Genomic DNA, 21107 nt, shown 5'->3' with positions numbered 1-21107 from the left:
AAGCATATAGTAATGTATATAGGTTTATTTCTTATCAAGCCAGTGAACAGGTTCAACATGTGTGATACATTGTACAATGGATGCAGGAGCATCTATTCATATGCTAATGTGGTTTACAGCCCTCCAAAGTGTCTGTGAATAGGAGAGCATTTACCTAACTCTGAATGCTTACATCACTATGTATGAATGCTTAAAGCATTTACCTAAATGCTTACATCACTATGGTAAGAGTGTTGCTAAGGGTAACGGTATATGTATTATAAAGGTAACAAATATAGTGTAACAATTAAGTTAGTCACCGGTTTGTTATCATAACGGTTTTTACACATACATCTATTTGGCAAAAACTGTCTAAAAAGGGAGTCTATATAGGAACAAGTGTGACTCTATTTTTCCCAGAGTATCCATCTACCAATTATAGGGGCTGTTTCGTGCACAGTGCAATATACCATCACTAGATGCCCTTAGCAACTACATGCTCTTATGTGATATATGTGTACTTTTTATTTGTTTAATAAATTGTTTTATATATTGATATCAAAATTGGTCAGGATTGTAATTCTTTCATTGATACAGCGCTCCACCAATCCAGTTTTTCCTTCAGTTTTTAAGGATGCTATAGGAGGCCGCTGCCTCCTCTAATATTCCTAAAAAACTGTCTGCTGTATGGGGGCAGCCATTTTGTTGTGTCATTTTTCATTAGAACTGCAGGAGATGGAGCCAGGAGGATATCTGCGGTGCCGGACCTGGAATGCGGCAGCGTCACGGGCGGCTCTCAGCAGGCGCTGGGAGACTGTCTGCCCATATGAGCCCCGGTGGCGTCCCGCTGGGGATTGGTCCCCCAAGCAGCCGCGGTGGCTGCCATACGGTAGCTACACCACTGCAGCCAATCAGCCCCTACCTGTCATGTCACATGCTGGGTTTGAAAAATGACAGGTAGGAGCTGATTGGCTGGTTGTTTATCACTCTCCATTTTATCATTTTTTGAAGCTTGATACATCTGGCCCTTAGCTTAATGAGTGTTTTCTACTGTGACTGTTATATAGCAACCAGTGTACAGCATAGTGCCTCCTCTGTGCGTCAGGTAACAGGTACTGTAGCTATTATTATAATTGCCTTGTTATCACTTCGTAGTGGGATCGTTACATGCTGTGTAATGGGAGCCCCGATCCCACAATACCTCAGGAGATCAACACGTTTATGAGTCTATGGAGCGAGGAGACCAATGAGGACTTCCAGTCCATACTCAACAAGAGCAGCCTGGTCCTACGTGTGAGTGTTCATCCTCCCAATCTCACCCTCCCACTGTCCCCCTTCTCATTCCCACCTTTCAACTTTCACCCTCCCACTCCAGTGGCGCAGGCTTGGGGGGATTCTGACTGCCCAGAAACTCCCCTGACAGGCAAAGATGTTCTCTTTTGCATGGACAGAGGCAGCAAATGGGGTCATTACAGTCACAGTGACTGCTGCAGCCAGGAGTGGAGCTGTGTGTGTGCGGCTCCTCAGAGTGCCGCAGCCAGGAGCGGAGCTGTGTGTGTGCGGCTCCTCAGAGTGCCGCAGCCAGGAGCGGAGCTGTGTGTGTGAGGCTCCTCAGAGTGCCGCAGCCAGGAGCAGAGCTGTGTGTGTATGACTTCTCAGAGTGCCACAGCCAGGAGCGGAGCTGTGTGTGTGCGGCTCCTCAGAGTGCCGCAGCCAGGAGCGGAGCTGTGTGTGTGCGGCTCCTCAGAGTGCCGCAGCCAGGAGCGGAGCTGTGTGTGTGCGGCTCCTCAGAGTACCGCAGCCAGGAGCGGAGCTGTGTGTGTACGACTTCTCAGAGTGCCGCAGCCAGGAATGGAGCTGTGTGTGTACGGCTTCTCAGAGTGCCGCAGCCAGGAGCGGAGCTGTGTGTGTGCGGCTCCTCAGAGTGCCGCAGCCAGGAGCGGAGCTGTGTGTGTGTGTGTGTGTGCGGCCCCTCAGAGTGTCGCAGCCAGGAGTGGAGCTGTGTGTGTGTGTGCGGCTCCTCAGAGTGCCGCAGCCAGGAGCGGAGCTGTGTGTGTGTGGCTCCTCAGAGTGCCACAGCCAGGAGCGGATCTGTGTGTGCGGCTCCTCAGAGAGCCGCAGCCAGGAGCGGAGCTGTGTGTGTGCGGCTCCTCAGAGAGCCGCAGCCAGGAGCGGAGCTGTGTGTGCTGCTCTTCAGAGAGCCGCAGCCAGGAGCGGAGCTGTGTGTGTGCGGCTCCTCAGAGAGCCGCAGCCTGGAGCGGAGCTGTGTGTGTGTGGCTCCTCAGAGTGCCGCAGCCAGGCGCGGAGCTGTGTGTGGGCGGCTCCTCAGAGAGCCGCAGCCAGGAGCGGAGCTGTGTGTGTGTGGCTCCTCAGAGTGCCGCAGCCAGGAGTGGAGCTGTGTGTGTGCGGCTCCTCAGAGAGCCGCAGCCAGCAGCGGAGCTGCGCGTGTGGCCATGCTGACTTAGGGGGTTCCGTGCCCTGGACTCAAACCTTAATGTTACGTACCCGCTGTGGTCGCGCTTGGTGGGCCCATATATTTTTGGCCAGATATTATGCTGAATATCTCACTTTTGCTCTGTGGTATTTAGTATGGTTGGGATTGGCAGTGCTCAGTACTATAGGGTGCGTATCTGAGGGTAACTTAGCTATTGGAAGTGAAATACGCTCGGTAGATTCATGGAGATTTAGAGGAAAATTTACTAAGAATACGAATACAAAAAATTGTATTCATATTCTTGCTACGATTGAATACGACTGCAAACGTTGTATGCCAAGTCGTGTTCTGGAGGGGAATTTACAAAGCAGTCAAATACGACTGCTTTGTAACCCTCCGATGGCGTATTAATTCGTATATACGGCCGCTAATAGGAATTAGTGGAGGCAGTCTGCACGGATCAGTCAGATCTGTGCAGGCTGCAAGGTGTAAAAAAAAATATTGAAAAATAAATAAATAAATAAAAAAAACAGCGTGGGGTCCCCCCCACAGCCATAACCAGCACCAGGCTGAAAGAGCCGGGCCGGTAATAAAAAATCAGGAAACCAGAGAAATAAGGGTTCCCCGATTTTTTTTTTTTTTTTTTTTTTTTTAAGAAACCAGCCCAGGTCCGGGGCTGGTTCCCAAAATACGGGGGACAAAATGACTAGGGGTCCCCCGTATTTTAAAAACCAGCCAGCAGGGTAATGTCACAGCCGGGGGACACTTATTATATAGGTTCCCGCGGCCAAAACATCACCCTTCTGACCAGTCAGCCTGGCCAGGGGCCCTGGGGGAGTGTGGACCCCCCCCAATAAAGGGGTCCCCCCCCTCCAGGACTTACCTGACCAGGCTGAAGCCTGGTGCTGTCCACGGTGGCCCTATGCGGTGGCCACCGGGCTGATTGAGTGTAAAAAAATCGAATAAAAAAAACTATTGTTTTTAACTGTGGAACTATGAGTCCCAGCAAGCCTCCCCCGCAAGCTGGGACTTGGAGAACCACAAGTCCCAGCCGGCAGGGCATTAAAGGGCCCGCTGGCACTTGTACTTCCACAGTAAAAGAAATAATGAAATAAACACACTGACGCACAATAAAAATAAAACTTTAATACATCCAAAGCCCATACATACTGATACTTACCTATCTTGAGCCCGTAGGTAGGTCCCTGGGTCTTGGTCCGGTGCCTTGTCCTGGTCCGGATCCATGTTGGCATTCGGCTTTATGTCGATGTCCAATTCGGCGGCGTCTGTCGGCGTCCATCCGGGTCCGAAGAAATCCATGGGGGACCATGCCAAAAATACGAATACACCCCAAAAAATCGTATTTTCCTAGGAAAATATGAATTTTTTCCACAAATTCATATTAGTGCATTTCCCCCTTATTGTGGTTTTGCAGCTGATTAAAGAGTTGGAGTTTCTTCTTCTTTCCACCCCATCGGAGGAGCTACCGGAAAACATGGCAGAACATTATACGCAGACTGTCCACCAGCTGCAGACGCTTCTCCAAACCAAGTTCGACGAGGCCACTGAACATCTCCTGAAGGTATGAGAGACTCTGTGCTCCCCACCCCAGTGGGGGCTATTACTAGGCCTTCTGTTTACTGTGCAGCAGTGTTGGCAACAGAGGCAGAGACACTGTGGGTGGAGGTAGCGGTACAGCCATACACGTACCAGTGGGGTCTGGCAGCACCGGGCCTGTCCCAGAGGAAGAGTAACCCATAGTTGGTGGCAGACACTGTGGGTGGAGGTAGCGGTACAGCCATACACGTACCAGTGGGGTCTGGCAGCACCGGGCCTGTCCCAGAGGAAGAGTGACCTATAGTTGGTGGCAGAGACACTGTGGGTGGAGGTAGCGGTACAGCCATACAGTCCGTACCAGTGTGGTCTGGCAGCACCGGGCCTGTCCCAGAGGAAGAGCAACCCATAGTTGGTGGCAGAGACACTGTGGGTGGAGGTAGCGGTACAGCCATACAGTCCGTACCAGTGGGGTCTGGCAGCACCAGGCCTGTCCCAGAGGAAGAGTAACCCATAGTTGGTGGCAGACACTGTGGGTGGAGGTAGCGGTACAGCCATACAGTCCGTACCAGTGTGGTCTGGCAGCACCGGGCCTGTCCCAGAGGAAGAGCAACCCATAGTTGGTGGCAGAGACACTATGGGTGGAGGTAGCGGTACAGCCATACAGTCCGTACCAGTGGGGTCTGGCAGCACCAGGCCTGTCCCAGAGGAAGAGTTACCCATAGTTGGTGGCAGAGACACTGTGGGTGGAGGTAGCGGTACAGCCATACAGTCCGTACCAGTGGGGTCTGGCAGCACCAGGCCTGTCCCAGAGGAAGAGCGACCCATAGTTGGTGGCAGAGACACTGTGGGTGGAGGTAGTGGTACAGCCTATAGTCCGTACCAGTGGGGTCTGGCAGCAGCGGGCCTGTCCCAGAGGAACAGCGACCCACAGTTGGTGGCAGAAACACTGTGGGTGGAGGTAGCGGTACAGCCATACAGTCCATACCAGTGGGGTCGGGCAGCACCGGGTCTATCCCAGAGGAAGAGTAACCTATAGTTGGTGGCAGAGACACTGTGGGTGGAGGTAGCGGTACAGCCATACAGTCCGTACCAGTGGGGTCTGGCAGCACCAGGCCTGTCCCAGTGGAAGAGTGACCCATAGTTGGTGGCAGAGACACTGTGGGTGGAGGTTGAGGTACAGCCATACAGTCCGTACCAGTGGGGTCTGGCAGCACCGGGCCTGTCCCAGAGGAAGAGTGACCTATAGTTGGTGGCAGAGACACTGTGGGTGGAGGTAGCGGTACAGCCATACAGTCCGTACCAGTGGGGTCTGGCAGCACCGGGCCTGTCCCAGAGGAAGAGTGACCCATAGTTGGTGGCAGAGACACTGTGGGTGGAGGTAGCGGTACAGCCATACAGTCCGTACCAGTGGGGTCTGGCAGCACCGGGCCTGTCCCAGAGGAAGAGTGACCCATAGTTGGTGGCAGAGACACTCTGGGTGGAGGTAGCGGTACAGCCATACAGTCCGTACCAGTGGTGTCTGGCAGCACCGGGTCTGTCCCAGAGGAAGAGTGACCCATAGTTGGTGGCAGAGACACTGGGTGGAGGTAGCGGTACAGCCATACAGTCCGTACCAGTGGGGTCTGGCAGCACCGGGTCTGTCCCAGAGGAAGAGTGACCCATAGTTGGTGGCTGAGACACTGTGGGTGGAGGTAGCGGTACAGCCATACAGTCCGTACCAGTGGGGTCTGGCAGCACCGGGCCTGTCCCAGAGGAAGAGTGACCCATAGTTGGTGGCAGAGACACTGTGGGTGGAGGTAGCGGTACAGCCATACCAGTGGTGTCTGGCAGCACCGGGTCTGTCCCAGAGGAAGAGTGACCCATAGTTGGTGGCAGAGACACTGTGGGTGGAGGTAGCGGTACAGCCATACAGTCCGTACCAGTGGGGTCTGGCAGCACCGGGCCTGTCCCAGAGGAAGAGTGACCCATAGTTGGTGGCATAGACACTGTGGGTGGAGGTAGCGGTACAGCCATACCAGTGGTGTCTGGCAGCACCGGGTCTGTCCCAGAGGAAGAGTGACCTATAGTTGGTGGCAGAGACACTGTGGGTGGAGGTAGCGGTACAGCCATACAGTCCGTACCAGTGGGGTCTGGCAGCACCAGGCCTGTCCCAGTGGAAGAGTGACCCATAGTTGGTGGCAGAGACACTGTGGGTGGAGGTTGAGGTACAGCCATACAGTCCGTACCAGTGGGGTCTGGCAGCACCGGGCCTGTCCCAGAGGAAGAGTGACCTATAGTTGGTGGCAGAGACACTGTGGGTGGAGGTAGCGGTACAGCCATACAGTCCGTACCAGTGGGGTCTGGAGGCACCAGGTCTGTCCCAGAGGAAGAGTGACCCATAGTTGGTGGCAGAGACACTCTGGGTGGAGGTAGCGGTACAGCTATACAGTCTGTACCAGTGGGTTCTGGCAGCACCGGGCCTGTCCCAGAGGAACAGTGACCCATAGTTGGTGGCAGAGACACTGTGGGTGGAGGTAGCGGTACAGCCATACAGTCCGTACCAGTGGGGTCTGGCAGCACCGGGTCTGTCCCAGAGGAAGAGTGACCCATAGTTGGTGGCAGACACTGTGGGTGGAGGTAGTGGTACAGCCATACAGTCCGTACCAGTGGGGTCTGGCAGCACCGGGTCTGTCCCAGAGGAACAGTGACCCATAGTTGGTGGCAGAGACACTGTGGGTGGAGGTAGCGGTACAGCCATACAGTCCGTACCAGTGGTGTCTGGCAGCACCGGGTCTGTCCCAGAGGAAGAGTGACCCATAGTTGGTGGCAGAGACACTGTGGGTGGAGGTAGCGGTACAGCCATACAGTCCGTACCAGTGGGGTCTGGCAGCACCGGGCCTGTCCCAGAGGAAGAGTGACCCATAGTTGGTGGCAGAGACACTGTGGGTGGAGGTAGCGGTACAGCCATACAGTCCGTACCAGTGGGGTCTGGCAGCATCGGGTCTGTCCCAGAGGAAGAGTGACCCATAGTTGGTGGCAGAGACACTGTGGGTGGAGGTAGCGGTACAGCCATACAGTCCGTACCAGTGGGGTCTGGCAGCACCGGGCCTGTCCCAGAGGAAGAGTGACCCATAGTTGGTGGCAGAGACACTGTGGGTGGAAGTAGCGGTACAGCCATACCAGTGGTGTCTGGCAGCACCGGGTCTGTCCCAGAGGAAGAGTGACCCATAGTTGGTGGCAGAGACACTGTGGGTGGAGGTAGCGGTACAGCCATACAGTCCGTACCAGTGTGGTCTGGCAGCACCGGGCCTGTCCCAGAGGAAGAGTGACCCATAGTTGGTGGCAGAGACACTGTGGGTGGAGGTAGCGGTACAGCCATACAGTCCGTACCAGTGGGGTCTGGCAGCACCAGGCCTGTCCCAGAGGAAGAGTGACCCATAGTTGGTGGTAGAGACACTGTGGGTGGAGGTAGCGGTACAGCCATACACGTACCAGTGGTGTCTGGCAGCACCGGGTCTGTCCCAGAGGAAGAGTGACCCAGAGTTGGTGGTAGAGACACTGTGGGTGGAGGTAGCGGTACAGCCATACACGTACCAGTGGGGTCTGGCAGCACCGGGCCTGTCCCAGAGAAAGAGTGACCCATAGTTGGTGGCAGAGACACTGTGGGTGGAGGTAGCGGTACAGCCATACAGTCCGTACCAGTGGGGTCCGGCAGCACCGGGCCTGTCCCAGAGGAAGAGTGACCCATAGTTGGTGGCAGAGACACTGTGGGTGGAGGTAGCGGTACAGCCATACAGTCTGTACCAGTGGGTTCTGGCAGCACCGGGCCTGTCCCAGAGGAACAGTGACCCATAGTTGGTGGCAGAGACACTGTGGGTGGAGGTAGCGGTACAGCGATATCATGATCTGTACCAGTACATCACTTGTGTGGCTGTCATCCATCATACATGTGTATGTGTTATACATCTGTGTATATCTCTGTTATACATATGTGTTGTGCGTCTGTGTATATCTCTGTCTTGTGCGTCTGTGTATATCTCTGTCTTGTGCGTTTGTGTATATCTCTGTCTTGTGCGTCTGTGTATATCTCTGTGTCGTACGTCTGCGTATATCTCTGTCTTGTGCGTTTGTGTATATCTCTGTCTTGTGCGTCTGTGTATATCTCTGTCTTGTGCGTCTGTGTATATCTCTGTCTTGTGCGTCTGTGTATATCTCTGTCTTGTGCGTCTGTGTATATCTCTGTCTGGTGCGTCTGTGTATATCTCTGTCTTGTGCGTCTGTGTATATCTCTGCCTTGTGCGTCTGTGTATATCTCTGCCTAGTGCGTCTGCGTATATCTCTGTCTTGTGCGTCTGCGTATATCTCTGTCTGGTGCGTCTGCGTATATCTCTGCCTTGTGCGTCTGTGTATATCTCTGTCTTGTGCGTCTGCGTATATCTCTGTCTTGTGCGTCTGCGTATATCTCTGTCTGGTGCGTCTGCGTATATCTCTGTGTCGTGCGTCTGTGTATATCTCTGCCTTGTGCGTCTGCGTATATCTCTGTGTCGTACGTCTGTGTATATCTCTGTGTCGTGCGTCTGCGTATATCTCTGTGTCGTACGTCTGCGTATATCTCTGTGTCGTACGTCTGCGTATATCTCTGTGTCGTACGTCTGCGTATATCTCTGTGTTGTACGTCTGCGTATATCTCTGTGTCGTACGTCTGCGTATATCTCTGTGCCGTGCGTCTGCGTATATCTCTGTGTCGTACGTATACGTATATCTCTGTGTCGTGCGTCTGCGTATATCTCTGTGTCGTACGTCTGCGTATATCTCTGTGTCGTACGTCTGCGTATATCTCTGTGTTGTACGTCTGCGTATATCTCTGTGTTGTACGTCTGCGTATATCTCTGTGTTGTACGTCTGCGTATATCTCTGTGTCGTACGTCTGCGTATATCTCTGTGTCGTACGTCTGCGTATATCTCTGTGTTGTACGTCTGCGTATATCTCTGTGTTGTACGTCTGCGTATATCTCTGTGTTGTACGTATACGTATATCTCTGTGTTGTACGTCTGCGTATATCTCTGTGTTGTACGTCTGCGTATATCTCTGTGCCGTGCGTCTGCGTATATCTCTGTGTTGTACGTATACGTATATCTCTGTGTCGTACGTCTGCGTATATCTCTGTGCCGTGCGTCTGCGTATATCTCTGTGTTGTACGTCTGCGTATATCTCTGTGTTGTACGTCTGCGTATATCTCTGTGCCGTGCGTCTGCGTATATCTCTGTGTTGTACGTATACGTATATCTCTGTGTCGTACGTCTGCGTATATCTCTGTGTCGTACGTCTGCGTATATCTCTGTGTCGTACGTCTGCGTATATCTCTGTGTCGTACGTCTGCGTATATCTGTGTTGTACGTCTGCGTATATCTCTGTGTTGTACGTCTGCGTATATCTCTGTGTTGTACGTATACGTATATCTCTGTGTTGTACGTCTGCGTATATCTCTGTGTCATACGTCTGCGTATATCTCTGTGCCGTGCGTCTGCGTATATCTCTGTGTTGTACAACTGTGTGTATATATCTTCCTTTCAGCACGCTGCAGCCATGTCTGACATAGACACTGGGAATATGCAGAGAATCATCAAGGATGAGAACGTCACACTGTGCATCTGGGCGAATCTCAACAAGAACCCCAGGTACGATGGCAAATGTACACACACACACACACTGTCACACTGCAGCCTCACACACACACTGTCACACTGCAGCATCACACACACTGTCACACTGCAGCCTCACACACACACTGTCACACTGCAGCCTCACACACACACTGTCACACTGCAGCCTCACACACACACTGTCACACTGCAGCCTCACACACACACTGTCACACTGCAGCCTCACACACACACTGTCACACTGCAGCCTCACACACACACTGTCATACTATAGCCTCACACACACACACACACACTGTCACACTGCAGCCTCCCACACACACACACACACACACACACACACACACACACACACTGTCACACTGCAGCCTCACACACACTGTCACACTGCAGCATCACACACACTGTCACACTGCAGCCTCACACACACACACACACACACACACACACACTGTCACACTGCAGCCTCACACACACTGTCACACTGCAGCCTCACACACACACACACTGTCACACTGCAGCCTCACACACACTGTCACACTGCAGCCACACACACACACAGTCACATTGCAGCCTCACACACACACTGTCACACTGCAGCCTCACACACACACTGTCACACTGCAGCCTCACACACACACACACACACACACACACAGTCACACTGCAGCCTCACACACACTGTCACACTGCAGCATCACGCACACTGTCACACTGCAGCCTCACACACACACACACACACACACACACACACACACACTGTCACACTGCAGCCTCACACACACTGTCACACTGCAGCCACACACACACACACACACACACAGTCACACTGCAGCCTCACACACACAGTCACACTGCAGCCTCACACACACACTGTCACACTGCAGCCTCTCACACACACACACACACACACACTGTCACACTGCAGCCTCACACACACACACTGTCACACTGCAGCCTCACACACACACACTGTCACACTGTAGCCTAACACACACTGTCACACTGCAGCCTCACACACACACACACACACACACAGTCACACTGCAGCCTCACACACACTGTCACACTGCAGCCTCTCACACACACACACACACACACACACTGTCACACTGCAGCCTCACACACACTCTCACACTGCAGCCTCACACACACACACACACACACACACACACTGTTACACTGCAGCCTCACACACACTGTCACACTGCAGCATCACACACTCACACTGCAGCCTCCCACACACACTGTCACACTGCAGTTTCTCACACAAACACACACACTGTCACACTGCAGTCGCACACACACTGTCACATTGCAGTCGCACACACACTGTCACACTGCAGCCTCACACACACTGTCACACTGCAGCATCACACACACTGTCACAATGCAGCCTCACACACACACACAGTCACACTGCAGCATCACACACACTGTCACACTGCAGCCTCACACACACACACACACACACACACACAGTCACACTGCAGCCTCCCACACACACTGTCACACTGCAGTGTCTCGCACACACACACACACACACACACACACACACACTGTCACACTGCAGCCTGACACACACTGTCACACTGCAGCCTGACACACACTGTCACACTGCAGCCTGACACACACTGTCACACTGCAGCCTCACACACACTGTCACACTGCAGCCTCACACACACTGTCACACTGCAGCCTCACACACACTGTCACACTGCAGCCTGACACACATTGTCACACTACAGCCTCACACACACTGCAGCCTGATACACTATAGCCTGACACACACACTGTCACACTATAGCCTCACACACACTGTCACACTGCAGCCTCCCACACACACACTGTCACACTGCAGCCTCACACACACACTGTCACACTGCAGCCTCACACACACACACACACTGTCACACTGCAGCCTCACACACACACTGTCACACTGCAGCCTCACACACACACACTGTCACACTGCAGCCTCACACACACACTGTCACACTATAGCCTCACACACACTGTCACACTGCAGCCTCCCACACACACACTGTCACACTGCAGCCTCACACACAATGTCACACTGCAGCCTCACACACAATGTCACACTGCAGCCTCACACACACTGTCACACTGCAGCCTCACACACACTGTCACACTGCAGCCTGATAACACTGTCACACTACAGACTTACATACATACCATCAGACTGCAGGCTCACTTTGGAACCAATGTATTATTCACATCACTCTTTGACCACTGGAGCTTACAATCAGTACCCTAACACACCCTTCGAACCTGTCAGCAGCTGGTTAACCTTTCAGGCTGTTCTATGACAGCACAGGGAGAACATACAAACCCCTTATAGATACCCGCTATAGTTCCTGCTTTCCTGCAGATTTAAAGGCTTTGACTTTGAGGAGGAAGCCGTCTCTTTTGATTTACCGAAGCCGCTAGCACTGAGCAGCATCGCTGTCCGCATCCTGCACACGGTCTACGATCACCTGTCCTGCCAAAGCCCGACGTTCCTGCTACACCACAGGAAGGCCCAGGAAGCCCCTGCTGCTGACACCATCGTCCCAGAGAGCGCCACCGATGACTGGAACCCGGCGGGGGAAGAGGAAAAGCCGACGGAGAGTGTCCTGGTGATGGAGGAGGAGATGAAGGCAGAGGAGAGAAAGGTAGGAGGGAAATCAAGAGGTATATATATATATATATTACGCCTTCAGTTCTGACATGGGACATTAGCGAGGACCGGCCAGCAGTTCTGACACAGGACATTAGCGAGGACCGGCCAGCAGTTCTGACATAGGACATTAGCGAGGACCGGCCAGCAGTTCTCACCTGGGACATTAGCGAGGACCGGCCAGCAGTTCTCACCCGGGACATTAGAGAGGACCGGCCAGCAGTTCTCACCCGGGACATTAGCGAGGACTGGCCAGTAGTTCTCACCCGGGACATTAGCGAGGACCGGCCAGCAGTTCTCACCCGGGACATTAGCGAGGACCGGCCAGCAGTTCTCACCCGGGACATTAGTGAGGACTGGCCAGCAGTTCTGACACAGGACATTAGTGAGGACTGGCCAGCAGTTCTCACCCGGGACATTAGCGAGGACTGGCCAGCAGTTCTCACCCGGGACATTAGTGAGGACCGGCCAGCAGTTCTCACCCGGGACATTAGCGAGGACCGGCCAGCAGTTCTCACCCGGGACATTAGCGAGGACCGGGCAGCAGTTCTGACACAGGACATTAGCAAGGACCGGCCAGCAGTTCTGACACAGGACATTAGCGAGGACCGGCCAGCAGTTCTGACACAGGACATTAGCGAGGACCGGCCAGCAGTTCTGACACAGGACATTAGCGAGGACCGGCCAGCAGTTCTGACACAGGACATTAGCGAGGACCGGCCAGCAGTTCTGTCACGGGACATTAGCGAGGACCGGCCAGCAGTTCTGACACAGGACATTAGCGAGGACCGGCCAGCAGTTCTGACATAGGACATTAGCGAGGACCGGCCAGCAGTTCTGACACAGGACATTAGCGAGGACCGGCCAGCAGTTCTGTCACGGGACATTAGCGAGGACCGGCCAGCAGTTCTGACACGGGACATTAGGGAGGACCGGCCAGCAGTTCTGACACGGGACATTAGCGAGGACCGGCCAGCAGTTCTGACATAGGACATTAGCGAGGACCGGCCAGCAGTTCTGACACGGGACATTAGGGAGGACCGGCCAGCAGTTCTGACACGGGACATTAGGGAGGACCGGCCAGCAGTTCTCACCCGGGACATTAGCGAGGACCGGCCAGCAGTTCTGACACGGGACATTAGGGAGGACCGGCCAGCAGTTCTCACCCGGGACATTAGCGAGGACCGGCCAGCAGTTCTCACCCGGGACATTAGCGAGGACTGGCCAGCAGTTCTCACCCGGGACATTAGCGAGGACTGGCCAGCAGTTCTCACCCGGGACATTAGCGAGGACCGGCCAGCAGTTCTCACCCGGGACATTAGCGAGGACCGGCCAGCAGTTCTGACACGGGACATTAGCGAGGACCGGCCAGCAGTTCTCACCCGGGACATTAGCGAGGACCGGCCAGCAGTTCTGACATAGGATATTAGCGAGGACCGGCCAGCAGTTCTCACCCGGGACATTAGCGAGGACCGGCCAGCAGTTCTGACATAGGACATTAGCGAGGACCGGCCAGCAGTTCTGACACGGGACATTAGCGAGGACCGGCCAGCAGTTCTCACATGGGACATTAGTGAGGACCGGCCAGCAGTTCTCACCCGGGACATTAGCGAGGACCGGCCAGCAGTTCTGACATGGGACATTAGCGAGGACCAGCCAGCAGTTCTGTCACGGAACATTAGCGAGGACCGGCCAGCAGTTCTGACACAGGACATTAGCGAGGACCGGCCAGCAGTTCTCACCCGGGACATTAGCGAGGACCGGCCAGCAGTTCTGACACGGGACATTACCGAGGACCGGCCAGCAGTTCTCACCCGGGACATTAGCGAGGACCGGCCAGCAGTTCTGACATAGGACATTAGCGAGGACCGGCCAGCAGTTCTGACACGGGACATTAGCGAGGACCGGCCAGCAGTTCTGACACGGGACATTAGCGAGGACCGGCCAGCAGTTCTGACATAGGACATTAGCGAGGACCGGCCAGCAGTTCTGACACGGGACATTAGGGAGGACCGGCCAGCAGTTCTCACCCGGGACATTAGCGAGGACCGGCCAGCAGTTCTCACCCGGGACATTAGCGAGGACTGGCCAGCAGTTCTGACCCGGGACATTAGCGAGGACCAGCCAGCAGTTCTGACATAGGACATTAGCGAGGACCAGCCAGCAGTTCTCACCCGGGACATTAGCGAGGACCGGCCAGCAGTTCTCACCCGGGACATTAGCGAGGACCAGCCAGCAGTTCTCACCCGGGACATTAGTGAGGACCGGCCAGCAGTTCTGACATAGGACATTAGCGAGGACCAGCCAGCAGTTCTCACCCGGGACATTAGTGAGGACCGGCCAGCAGTTCTCACCCGGGACATTAGCGAGGACCGGCCAGCAGTTCTCACCCGGGACATTAGCGAGGACCGGCCAGCAGTTCTGACACGGGACATTAGCGAGGACCGGCCAGCAGTTCTGACACGGGACATTAGCGAGGACCGGCCAGCAGTACTCACCCGGGACATTAGCGAGGACCGGCCAGCAGTTCTCACCTGGGACATTAGCGAGGACCGGCCAGCAGTTCTCACCCGGGACATTAGCGAGGACCGGCCAGCAGTTCTGTCACGGGACATTAGCGAGGACCGGCCAGCAGTTCTGACACGGGACATTAGGGAGGACCGGCCAGCAGTTCTCACCCGGGACATTAGCGAGGACCGGCCAGCAGTTCTCACCCGGGACATTAGCGAGGACCGGCCAGCAGTTCTCACCCGGGACATTAGCGAGGACCGGCCAGCAGTTCTGACACAGGACATTAGCGAGGACCGGCCAGCAGTTCTCACCCGGGACATTAGCGAGGACCGGCCAGCAGTTCTGACACAGGACATTAGCGAGGACCGGCCAGCAGTTCTCACCCGGGACATTAGCGAGGACTGGCCAGCAGTTCTGCCACAGGACATTAGCGAGGACCGGCCAGCAGTTCTCACCCGGGACATTAGCGAGGACTGGCCAGCAGTTCTGCCACAGGACATTAGCGAGGACCGGCCAGCAGTTCTCACCCGGGACATTAGCGAGGACCGTCCAGCAGTTCTCACCCGGGACATTAGCAAGGACCGGCCAGCAGTTCTGACATAGGACATTAGCGAGGACTGACCAGCAGTTCTCACCCGGGACATTAGTGAGGACCGGCCAGCAGTTCTGACACGGGACATTACCGAGGACCGGCCAGCAGTTCTCACCCGGGACATTAGCGAGGACCGACCAGCAGTTCTGACACAGGACATTAGCGAGGACCGGCCAGCAGTTCTGCCACAGGACATTAGCGAGGACCGGCCAGCAGTTCTGCCACAGGACATTAGCGAGGACCGGCCAGCAGTTCTCACCCGGGACATTAGCGAGGACCGGCCAGCAGTTCTGCCACAGGACATTAGCGAGGACCGGCCAGCAGTTCTCACCCGGGACATTAGCGAGGACCGGCCAGCAGTTCTGCCACAGGACATTAGCGAGGACCGGCCAGCAGTTCTCACCCGGGACATTAGCGAGGACCGTCCAGCAGTTCTCACCCGGGACATTAGCAAGGACCGGCCAGCAGTTCTCACCCGGGACATTAGCGAGGACCGGCCAGCAGTTCTGACACGGGACATTAGCGAGGACCGGCCAGCAGTTCTCACCCGGGACATTAGCGAGGACCGGCCAGCAGTTCTCACCTGGGACATTCACCAGCAGTTCTGACACGGGACATTAGCGAGGACCGGCCAGCAGTTCTGACACGGGACATTAGCGAGGACCGGCCAGCAGTTCTCACCCGGGACATTAGCGAGGACCGTCCAGCAGTTCTCACCCGGGACATTAGCAAGGACCGGCCAGCAGTTCTGACATAGGACATTAGCGAGGACTGACCAGCAGTTCTCACCCGGGACATTAGTGAGGACCGGCCAGCAGTTCTGACACGGGACATTACCGAGGACCGGCCAGCAGTTCTCACCCGGGACATTAGCGAGGACCGACCAGCAGTTCTGACACGGGACATTAGCGAGGACCGGCCAGCAGTTCTCACCTGGGACATTAGCGAGGACCGGCCAGCAGTACTCACCCGGGACATTAGCGAGGACCGGCCAGCAGTTCTCACTCAGGACATTAGCGAGGACCGGCCAGCAGTTCTGACACAGGACATTAGCGAGGACCGGCCAGCAGTTCTGACACAGGACATTAGCGAGGACCGGCCAGCAGTTCTGACACAGGACATTAGCGAGGACCGGCCAGCAGTTCTCACCTGGGACATTAGCGAAGACCGGCCAGCAGTTCTCACCCGGGACATTAGCGAGGACCGGCCAGCAGTTCTGTCACGGGACATTAGCGAGGACCGGCCAGCAGTTCTGACACGGGACATTAGCGAGGACCGGCCAGCAGTTCTGACACGGGACATTAGCGAGGACCGGCCAGCAGTACTCACCCGGGACATTAGCGAGGACCGGCCAGCAGTTCTCACCCGGGACATTAGCGAGGACCGGCCAGCAGTTCTCACCTGGGACATTAGCGAGGACTGACGAGCAGTTCACGATTAGCACCCTCCAGCTGTTTATGCAGAACTTTACTGAACACTTTGGGGTTTACTAAAGCTTGCGTCCGACAAAATGATAGACAGAATCTGGTTGGTTGCTATGGGCAACATCACTGGTTTTCATTTTTAGAAATTTTAGTAAATTGATCCGTAATTGCTTGGTATAAATCACTATACTATTTGGCCTCTAGGGGCGCTGTTTCATTACAGTGTTTGCATTTACAAAGTTTCCATTCTGCTACAGCATGCCTAGGCAACCTGTGGCTCTCCAGCTGTTGTAAAACTACAAGTCCCAGCATGCTTCGCCACCATTTTGCTATTAGGGAGTGCAAAAAGTGTGGCACGGCATGCTGGGAATTGTAGTTTCACAACAGCTGGAGAGCCACAGTTAGCCTAGGCCTGTGCTAGAACATCTGCCATCACCAGTTCTAGATCAGTTCCTTTGTGGAGACGGTTTCCCTGCTCTCCATCTCATGTCTTCTGCTGCTGGCCGATGCTTTCTGTCACTAGTAGTACATACACTCACACCTGTCTACTGATGCAAATCAGTGCGAGTGTGCAAGTGTCCGGAGAATTATCGATTTGTTACATCTTACATGCGTCATCGGTCACACCATCAATACTTGTACCAGCCCTTTCTCCGTCATAGCATCACCACCTATGTGAGCGAACGAGCTTCTCTTTCCGCAACCGCTTTTGGCGACACGCCTACAACACACCTGCGATATTCCGATAAGATGTAACGTCTTCTTGCTCCCCCCGTTACCTCCTAGTCACCATCCAGGAGTGCCCCTAATTCTGACATCATGTGCGACATTGTAGCTACATAATCAGGACTCAGGCACATACATACCAAAAACATGTCTCCACCATGTCCTACTCAGACTCCGGTCTTGTGTTCTGCAAAGTGTCACGTTTTGTGTTGTTGTGTTGGTTTGTTCATGTGTAACATGCACATGTTCCCGATCTGGTTCCCTGATACCGGGACTTTCGTCAGTCACCGATCTGTACCACTGTGAGATAGTCTTGTCTGTTCCAGAGCATCATCAGCTCCCTGTCCTCCAGAGACGATGCGCACAGCGTTACTGAGCCCCAGGAGAAGGTGGAGGATACGGCCAGGAGGGAGACAGAGAGCCACGCTGGGGAGGCCACGGAAGGTTTGTGTACTGTACCAGACTATTGAGTGGACCTGCATTTGTGGCCAGTTCTAGCTAATCTGATATTATCATCAATACTGAGCGTGAGGATACGGTCGTATTGTCGACACCACTTAGGTCGACAGTCATTAGGTCGACACCGTTCCCGCCTAGCGTTATACACAAGCCCACCCCCCTAGAGAAAAGACCAGTGTTATACACACCACCATCCCCTTAACATCACCTACCCCCCCCCCCCCCCCCCCAGCCAGGGCTACAGTACATGCCCACCATCCACCATGATGTAGGTGAGCCGCCCAGCCTCCTGCTCTCATGCACCCTAACTCCCACCCAGTAGGAGGAGACACTGACTCAGGGCCACCATCCTGTACTCCTGTACTGCCACACTGGACCCTCACCCACTGGCAGAAGCTGCACAGTATCTCCCACCCTCCTCTTTAGTCCCCCTTATGCCCACACACCCCTATCACTACCCAGCCCCCTGTTTTCCTGTGTCGTGACCTCCGCCAGTGGGGAGCCACTGACTCAGAAACACCCTACTATACTATTGCACACACACACACACACCTAAACAACATGCACACACAGCCCTCCCCCCACCCACAAATGTCACTGTACCCTTCACACTATCAATGTGCATCTTACTCTGTAACCGCTTTTTAATTAAACAAAACAATACACCCCCCCTTCCACATCATATGCTCTCTATTTAACACATTTCACCTATAACTCAAGTTGCAATACAGGCATCTTACATACAATTCTAACCATATGTCTCACAATACAAACGTCCACAAATTAAGGGGGCGCAGCCCCTTACGCCGGTGTGAAGAGCGCCCATAGGGCGCGATGAATCACCTAGTATGGTACTCTTTACCTAGCACGGCGCCCATCGCGGGCATCGCGGCCATCGCATGCACTACAGTAACGGGTGCGACGCGACCGACGCGATGCCCGCGATTTTCCATAGGGATCAATGTTAAATTTTTCAATGGATGCGATTTTTCAGTTCAATGCCTCAATGCCCGCGATTTTGCCATAGGAAACAATGTTAAATGGGCCACAGAGCCCAAATAGGCACCCTTAGCAGTGAAATGTCCCCCACAATTGTTAACGACACCCCACGATCAACGCGAACCCGAAGCGTGGCGAGCGCGGCGGTACGCGTCCTCCGACCTTTTCATACCCCCACTATCCACGTCGGCGTGGAGTTGAGAATAGAATAGTGTGGCGAGCGCAACGAGCCACCGAGCCCGAAGCGTGGCGAGCGGACGCGGATACCTGTGAAGCCCGCGAAGGGACGCGTTTACCTGTGAAGGTATCCGCGTCCCCTCGCAGGGCTCGCCACGCTTCGGGCTCGCCACACTATTCTATTCTCAACTCCACGCCGACGTGGATAGTGGGGGTATGAAAAGGTCGGAGGACGCGTACCGCCGCCGCTCGCCACGCTTCGGGTTCGCGTTGATCGTGGGGTGTCGTTAACAATTGTGGGGGACATTTCACTGCTCAGGGTGCCTATTTGGGCTCTGTGGCCCATTTAACATTATTTCCTATGGCAAAATCGCGGGCATTGAGGCATTGAACTGAAAAATCGCGTCCATTGAAAAATTTAACATTGATCCCTATGGGAAATCGCGGGCATCGCGATTTTTTACACCCGATGACCGCGATGGACATCGCGGGTGCCGTGCTAGGTAAAGAGTACCCCTAGTATATATATATATATATATATATATATATATATAACTTTTCTGCATTATGGTGGCAGAGCAGCATTAAAATCAATTTATTTGTCATATAAAGGGATAAAATCTGATAATCAGCACTAAACCTGCCAGCGGTCTCGTGTGCTGGAAGACACCACAGGTAACCCCCATACACCAGACTCGTATGTCTGCTAGTAATAGTAGCAGTCTGTACTTTATTTCCACCATAACACAGAAGATAAGTAATATGAAAATCATCATCATTATAGTTGTGAATTAAAGTCGTACAAATCTGTTTTTTTAATTACCGAATGAGATAACAATTAGAATTAATTTGTCAACTGAAATGTTACCATGTGAAGTCTGAATATAATGTTTGCAGCCTAATAACTCGGGATGGAGCATCAGCCGCTGTGAGTGACATAGCAGCCATCTTATTGCTCCCGAGTTCCCTGCTTTGCATATGGGGCTTATTGTTTGGAGTGTCCTAGGTGACTCGCCGCCCCCGTTACCCAGCGAGGACCACTCAGGGGACATCCTGGAGGATGACATTGTGGATCTGCGGCAGTTCTCCAGCTTGGGCGGAGTTTACTATTTTGATGTCCTTGTGCTGCCGCCTCAGTGTAAGCAGGTGAACGGCTGGACCATGGTGCAGGTGAGACAGACTGACGATTATTCTAGCTGTGTGGAAAAGCTCGGTGTGAATGTTTTACCGTGTGAGGCCTAGAGCCGTTCTCTGTGGTCCCATCTGGCAGCTACTACAAGCTGTATATAACGTGGTTCTCTTCACCACACACCCATCTCCCACATGGGGTACATCTACCAATCAGATTCTTTCTATCATTCTCTAGAATGCAACATAACTTAGAAACCATAGATAGAATGTAATCGCTATGGGCAACACGACCACTTATCATGTAGACTATTCATTGTGACACGTGTTGCTGATAACGTTGTTAGCTTGGGTCATCCTGTGGGGTGCGGGGTGCGGAGAGTCCTCCCGTGTGATGGTATTGGCAGATAGTGTCATTGCGACATTGTGTACTTTATATATGTAATGAACTAGTGTTGGTGGATTAGGAACTGTAACACTGAGGTCATGGGTTTTATTCATCCTGTGCAGGTTATACATCGTTACTGTATGTCATCTCTCTGCAGCTGGTAGCAGGTGGCCTGCAGAAGTACCCCTACCCCCCAGAGCCCTCACCCATCTCCAGTCTGGGGGTATCCCACCAAGAGAAGGACGTGGACACTTTGAGCCCGCCCCCGGTTGCTGTCTCCCTTAAAGTTCCTAATAACGTGATTTTCTTTGAAGAACCTCAAGTGGCCAGATGGGACCCAGAAAGTAACGTATACCCCGTGTGTCCTCGTGTGATTGCTCTGATATTACAGTGTGGTCACTGAGCCGATA

General features: G+C 53.9%; 1 protein-coding gene across 2 annotated transcripts in view; it reads left to right on the top strand.

Moving 5' to 3' along the window:
* Window positions 1–21107, top strand: part of DNAI7 (dynein axonemal intermediate chain 7) — a 43730-nt gene that overhangs the window by 16704 nt on the left and 5919 nt on the right. For both annotated transcript variants that reach the window (XM_083180817.1, XM_083180818.1), the window contains exons 5-11: window positions 1135–1272; window positions 3849–3995; window positions 9525–9628; window positions 12006–12288; window positions 17873–17990; window positions 20188–20351; window positions 20855–21041. In XM_083180817.1, coding sequence (XP_083036943.1) covers window positions 1135–1272; window positions 3849–3995; window positions 9525–9628; window positions 12006–12288; window positions 17873–17990; window positions 20188–20351; window positions 20855–21041 — 1141 coding nt within the window. The remainder of the gene's footprint in view (window positions 1–1134; window positions 1273–3848; window positions 3996–9524; window positions 9629–12005; window positions 12289–17872; window positions 17991–20187; window positions 20352–20854; window positions 21042–21107) is intronic.

Source organism: Crinia signifera, chromosome 4, assembly GCF_055691185.1.
Source record: "Crinia signifera chromosome 4, ASM5569118v1, whole genome shotgun sequence".
NCBI classification, from domain to species: Eukaryota; Metazoa; Chordata; class Amphibia; order Anura; family Myobatrachidae; genus Crinia; species Crinia signifera.
This window is presented reverse-complemented; position numbering and strand designations above follow the sequence as displayed.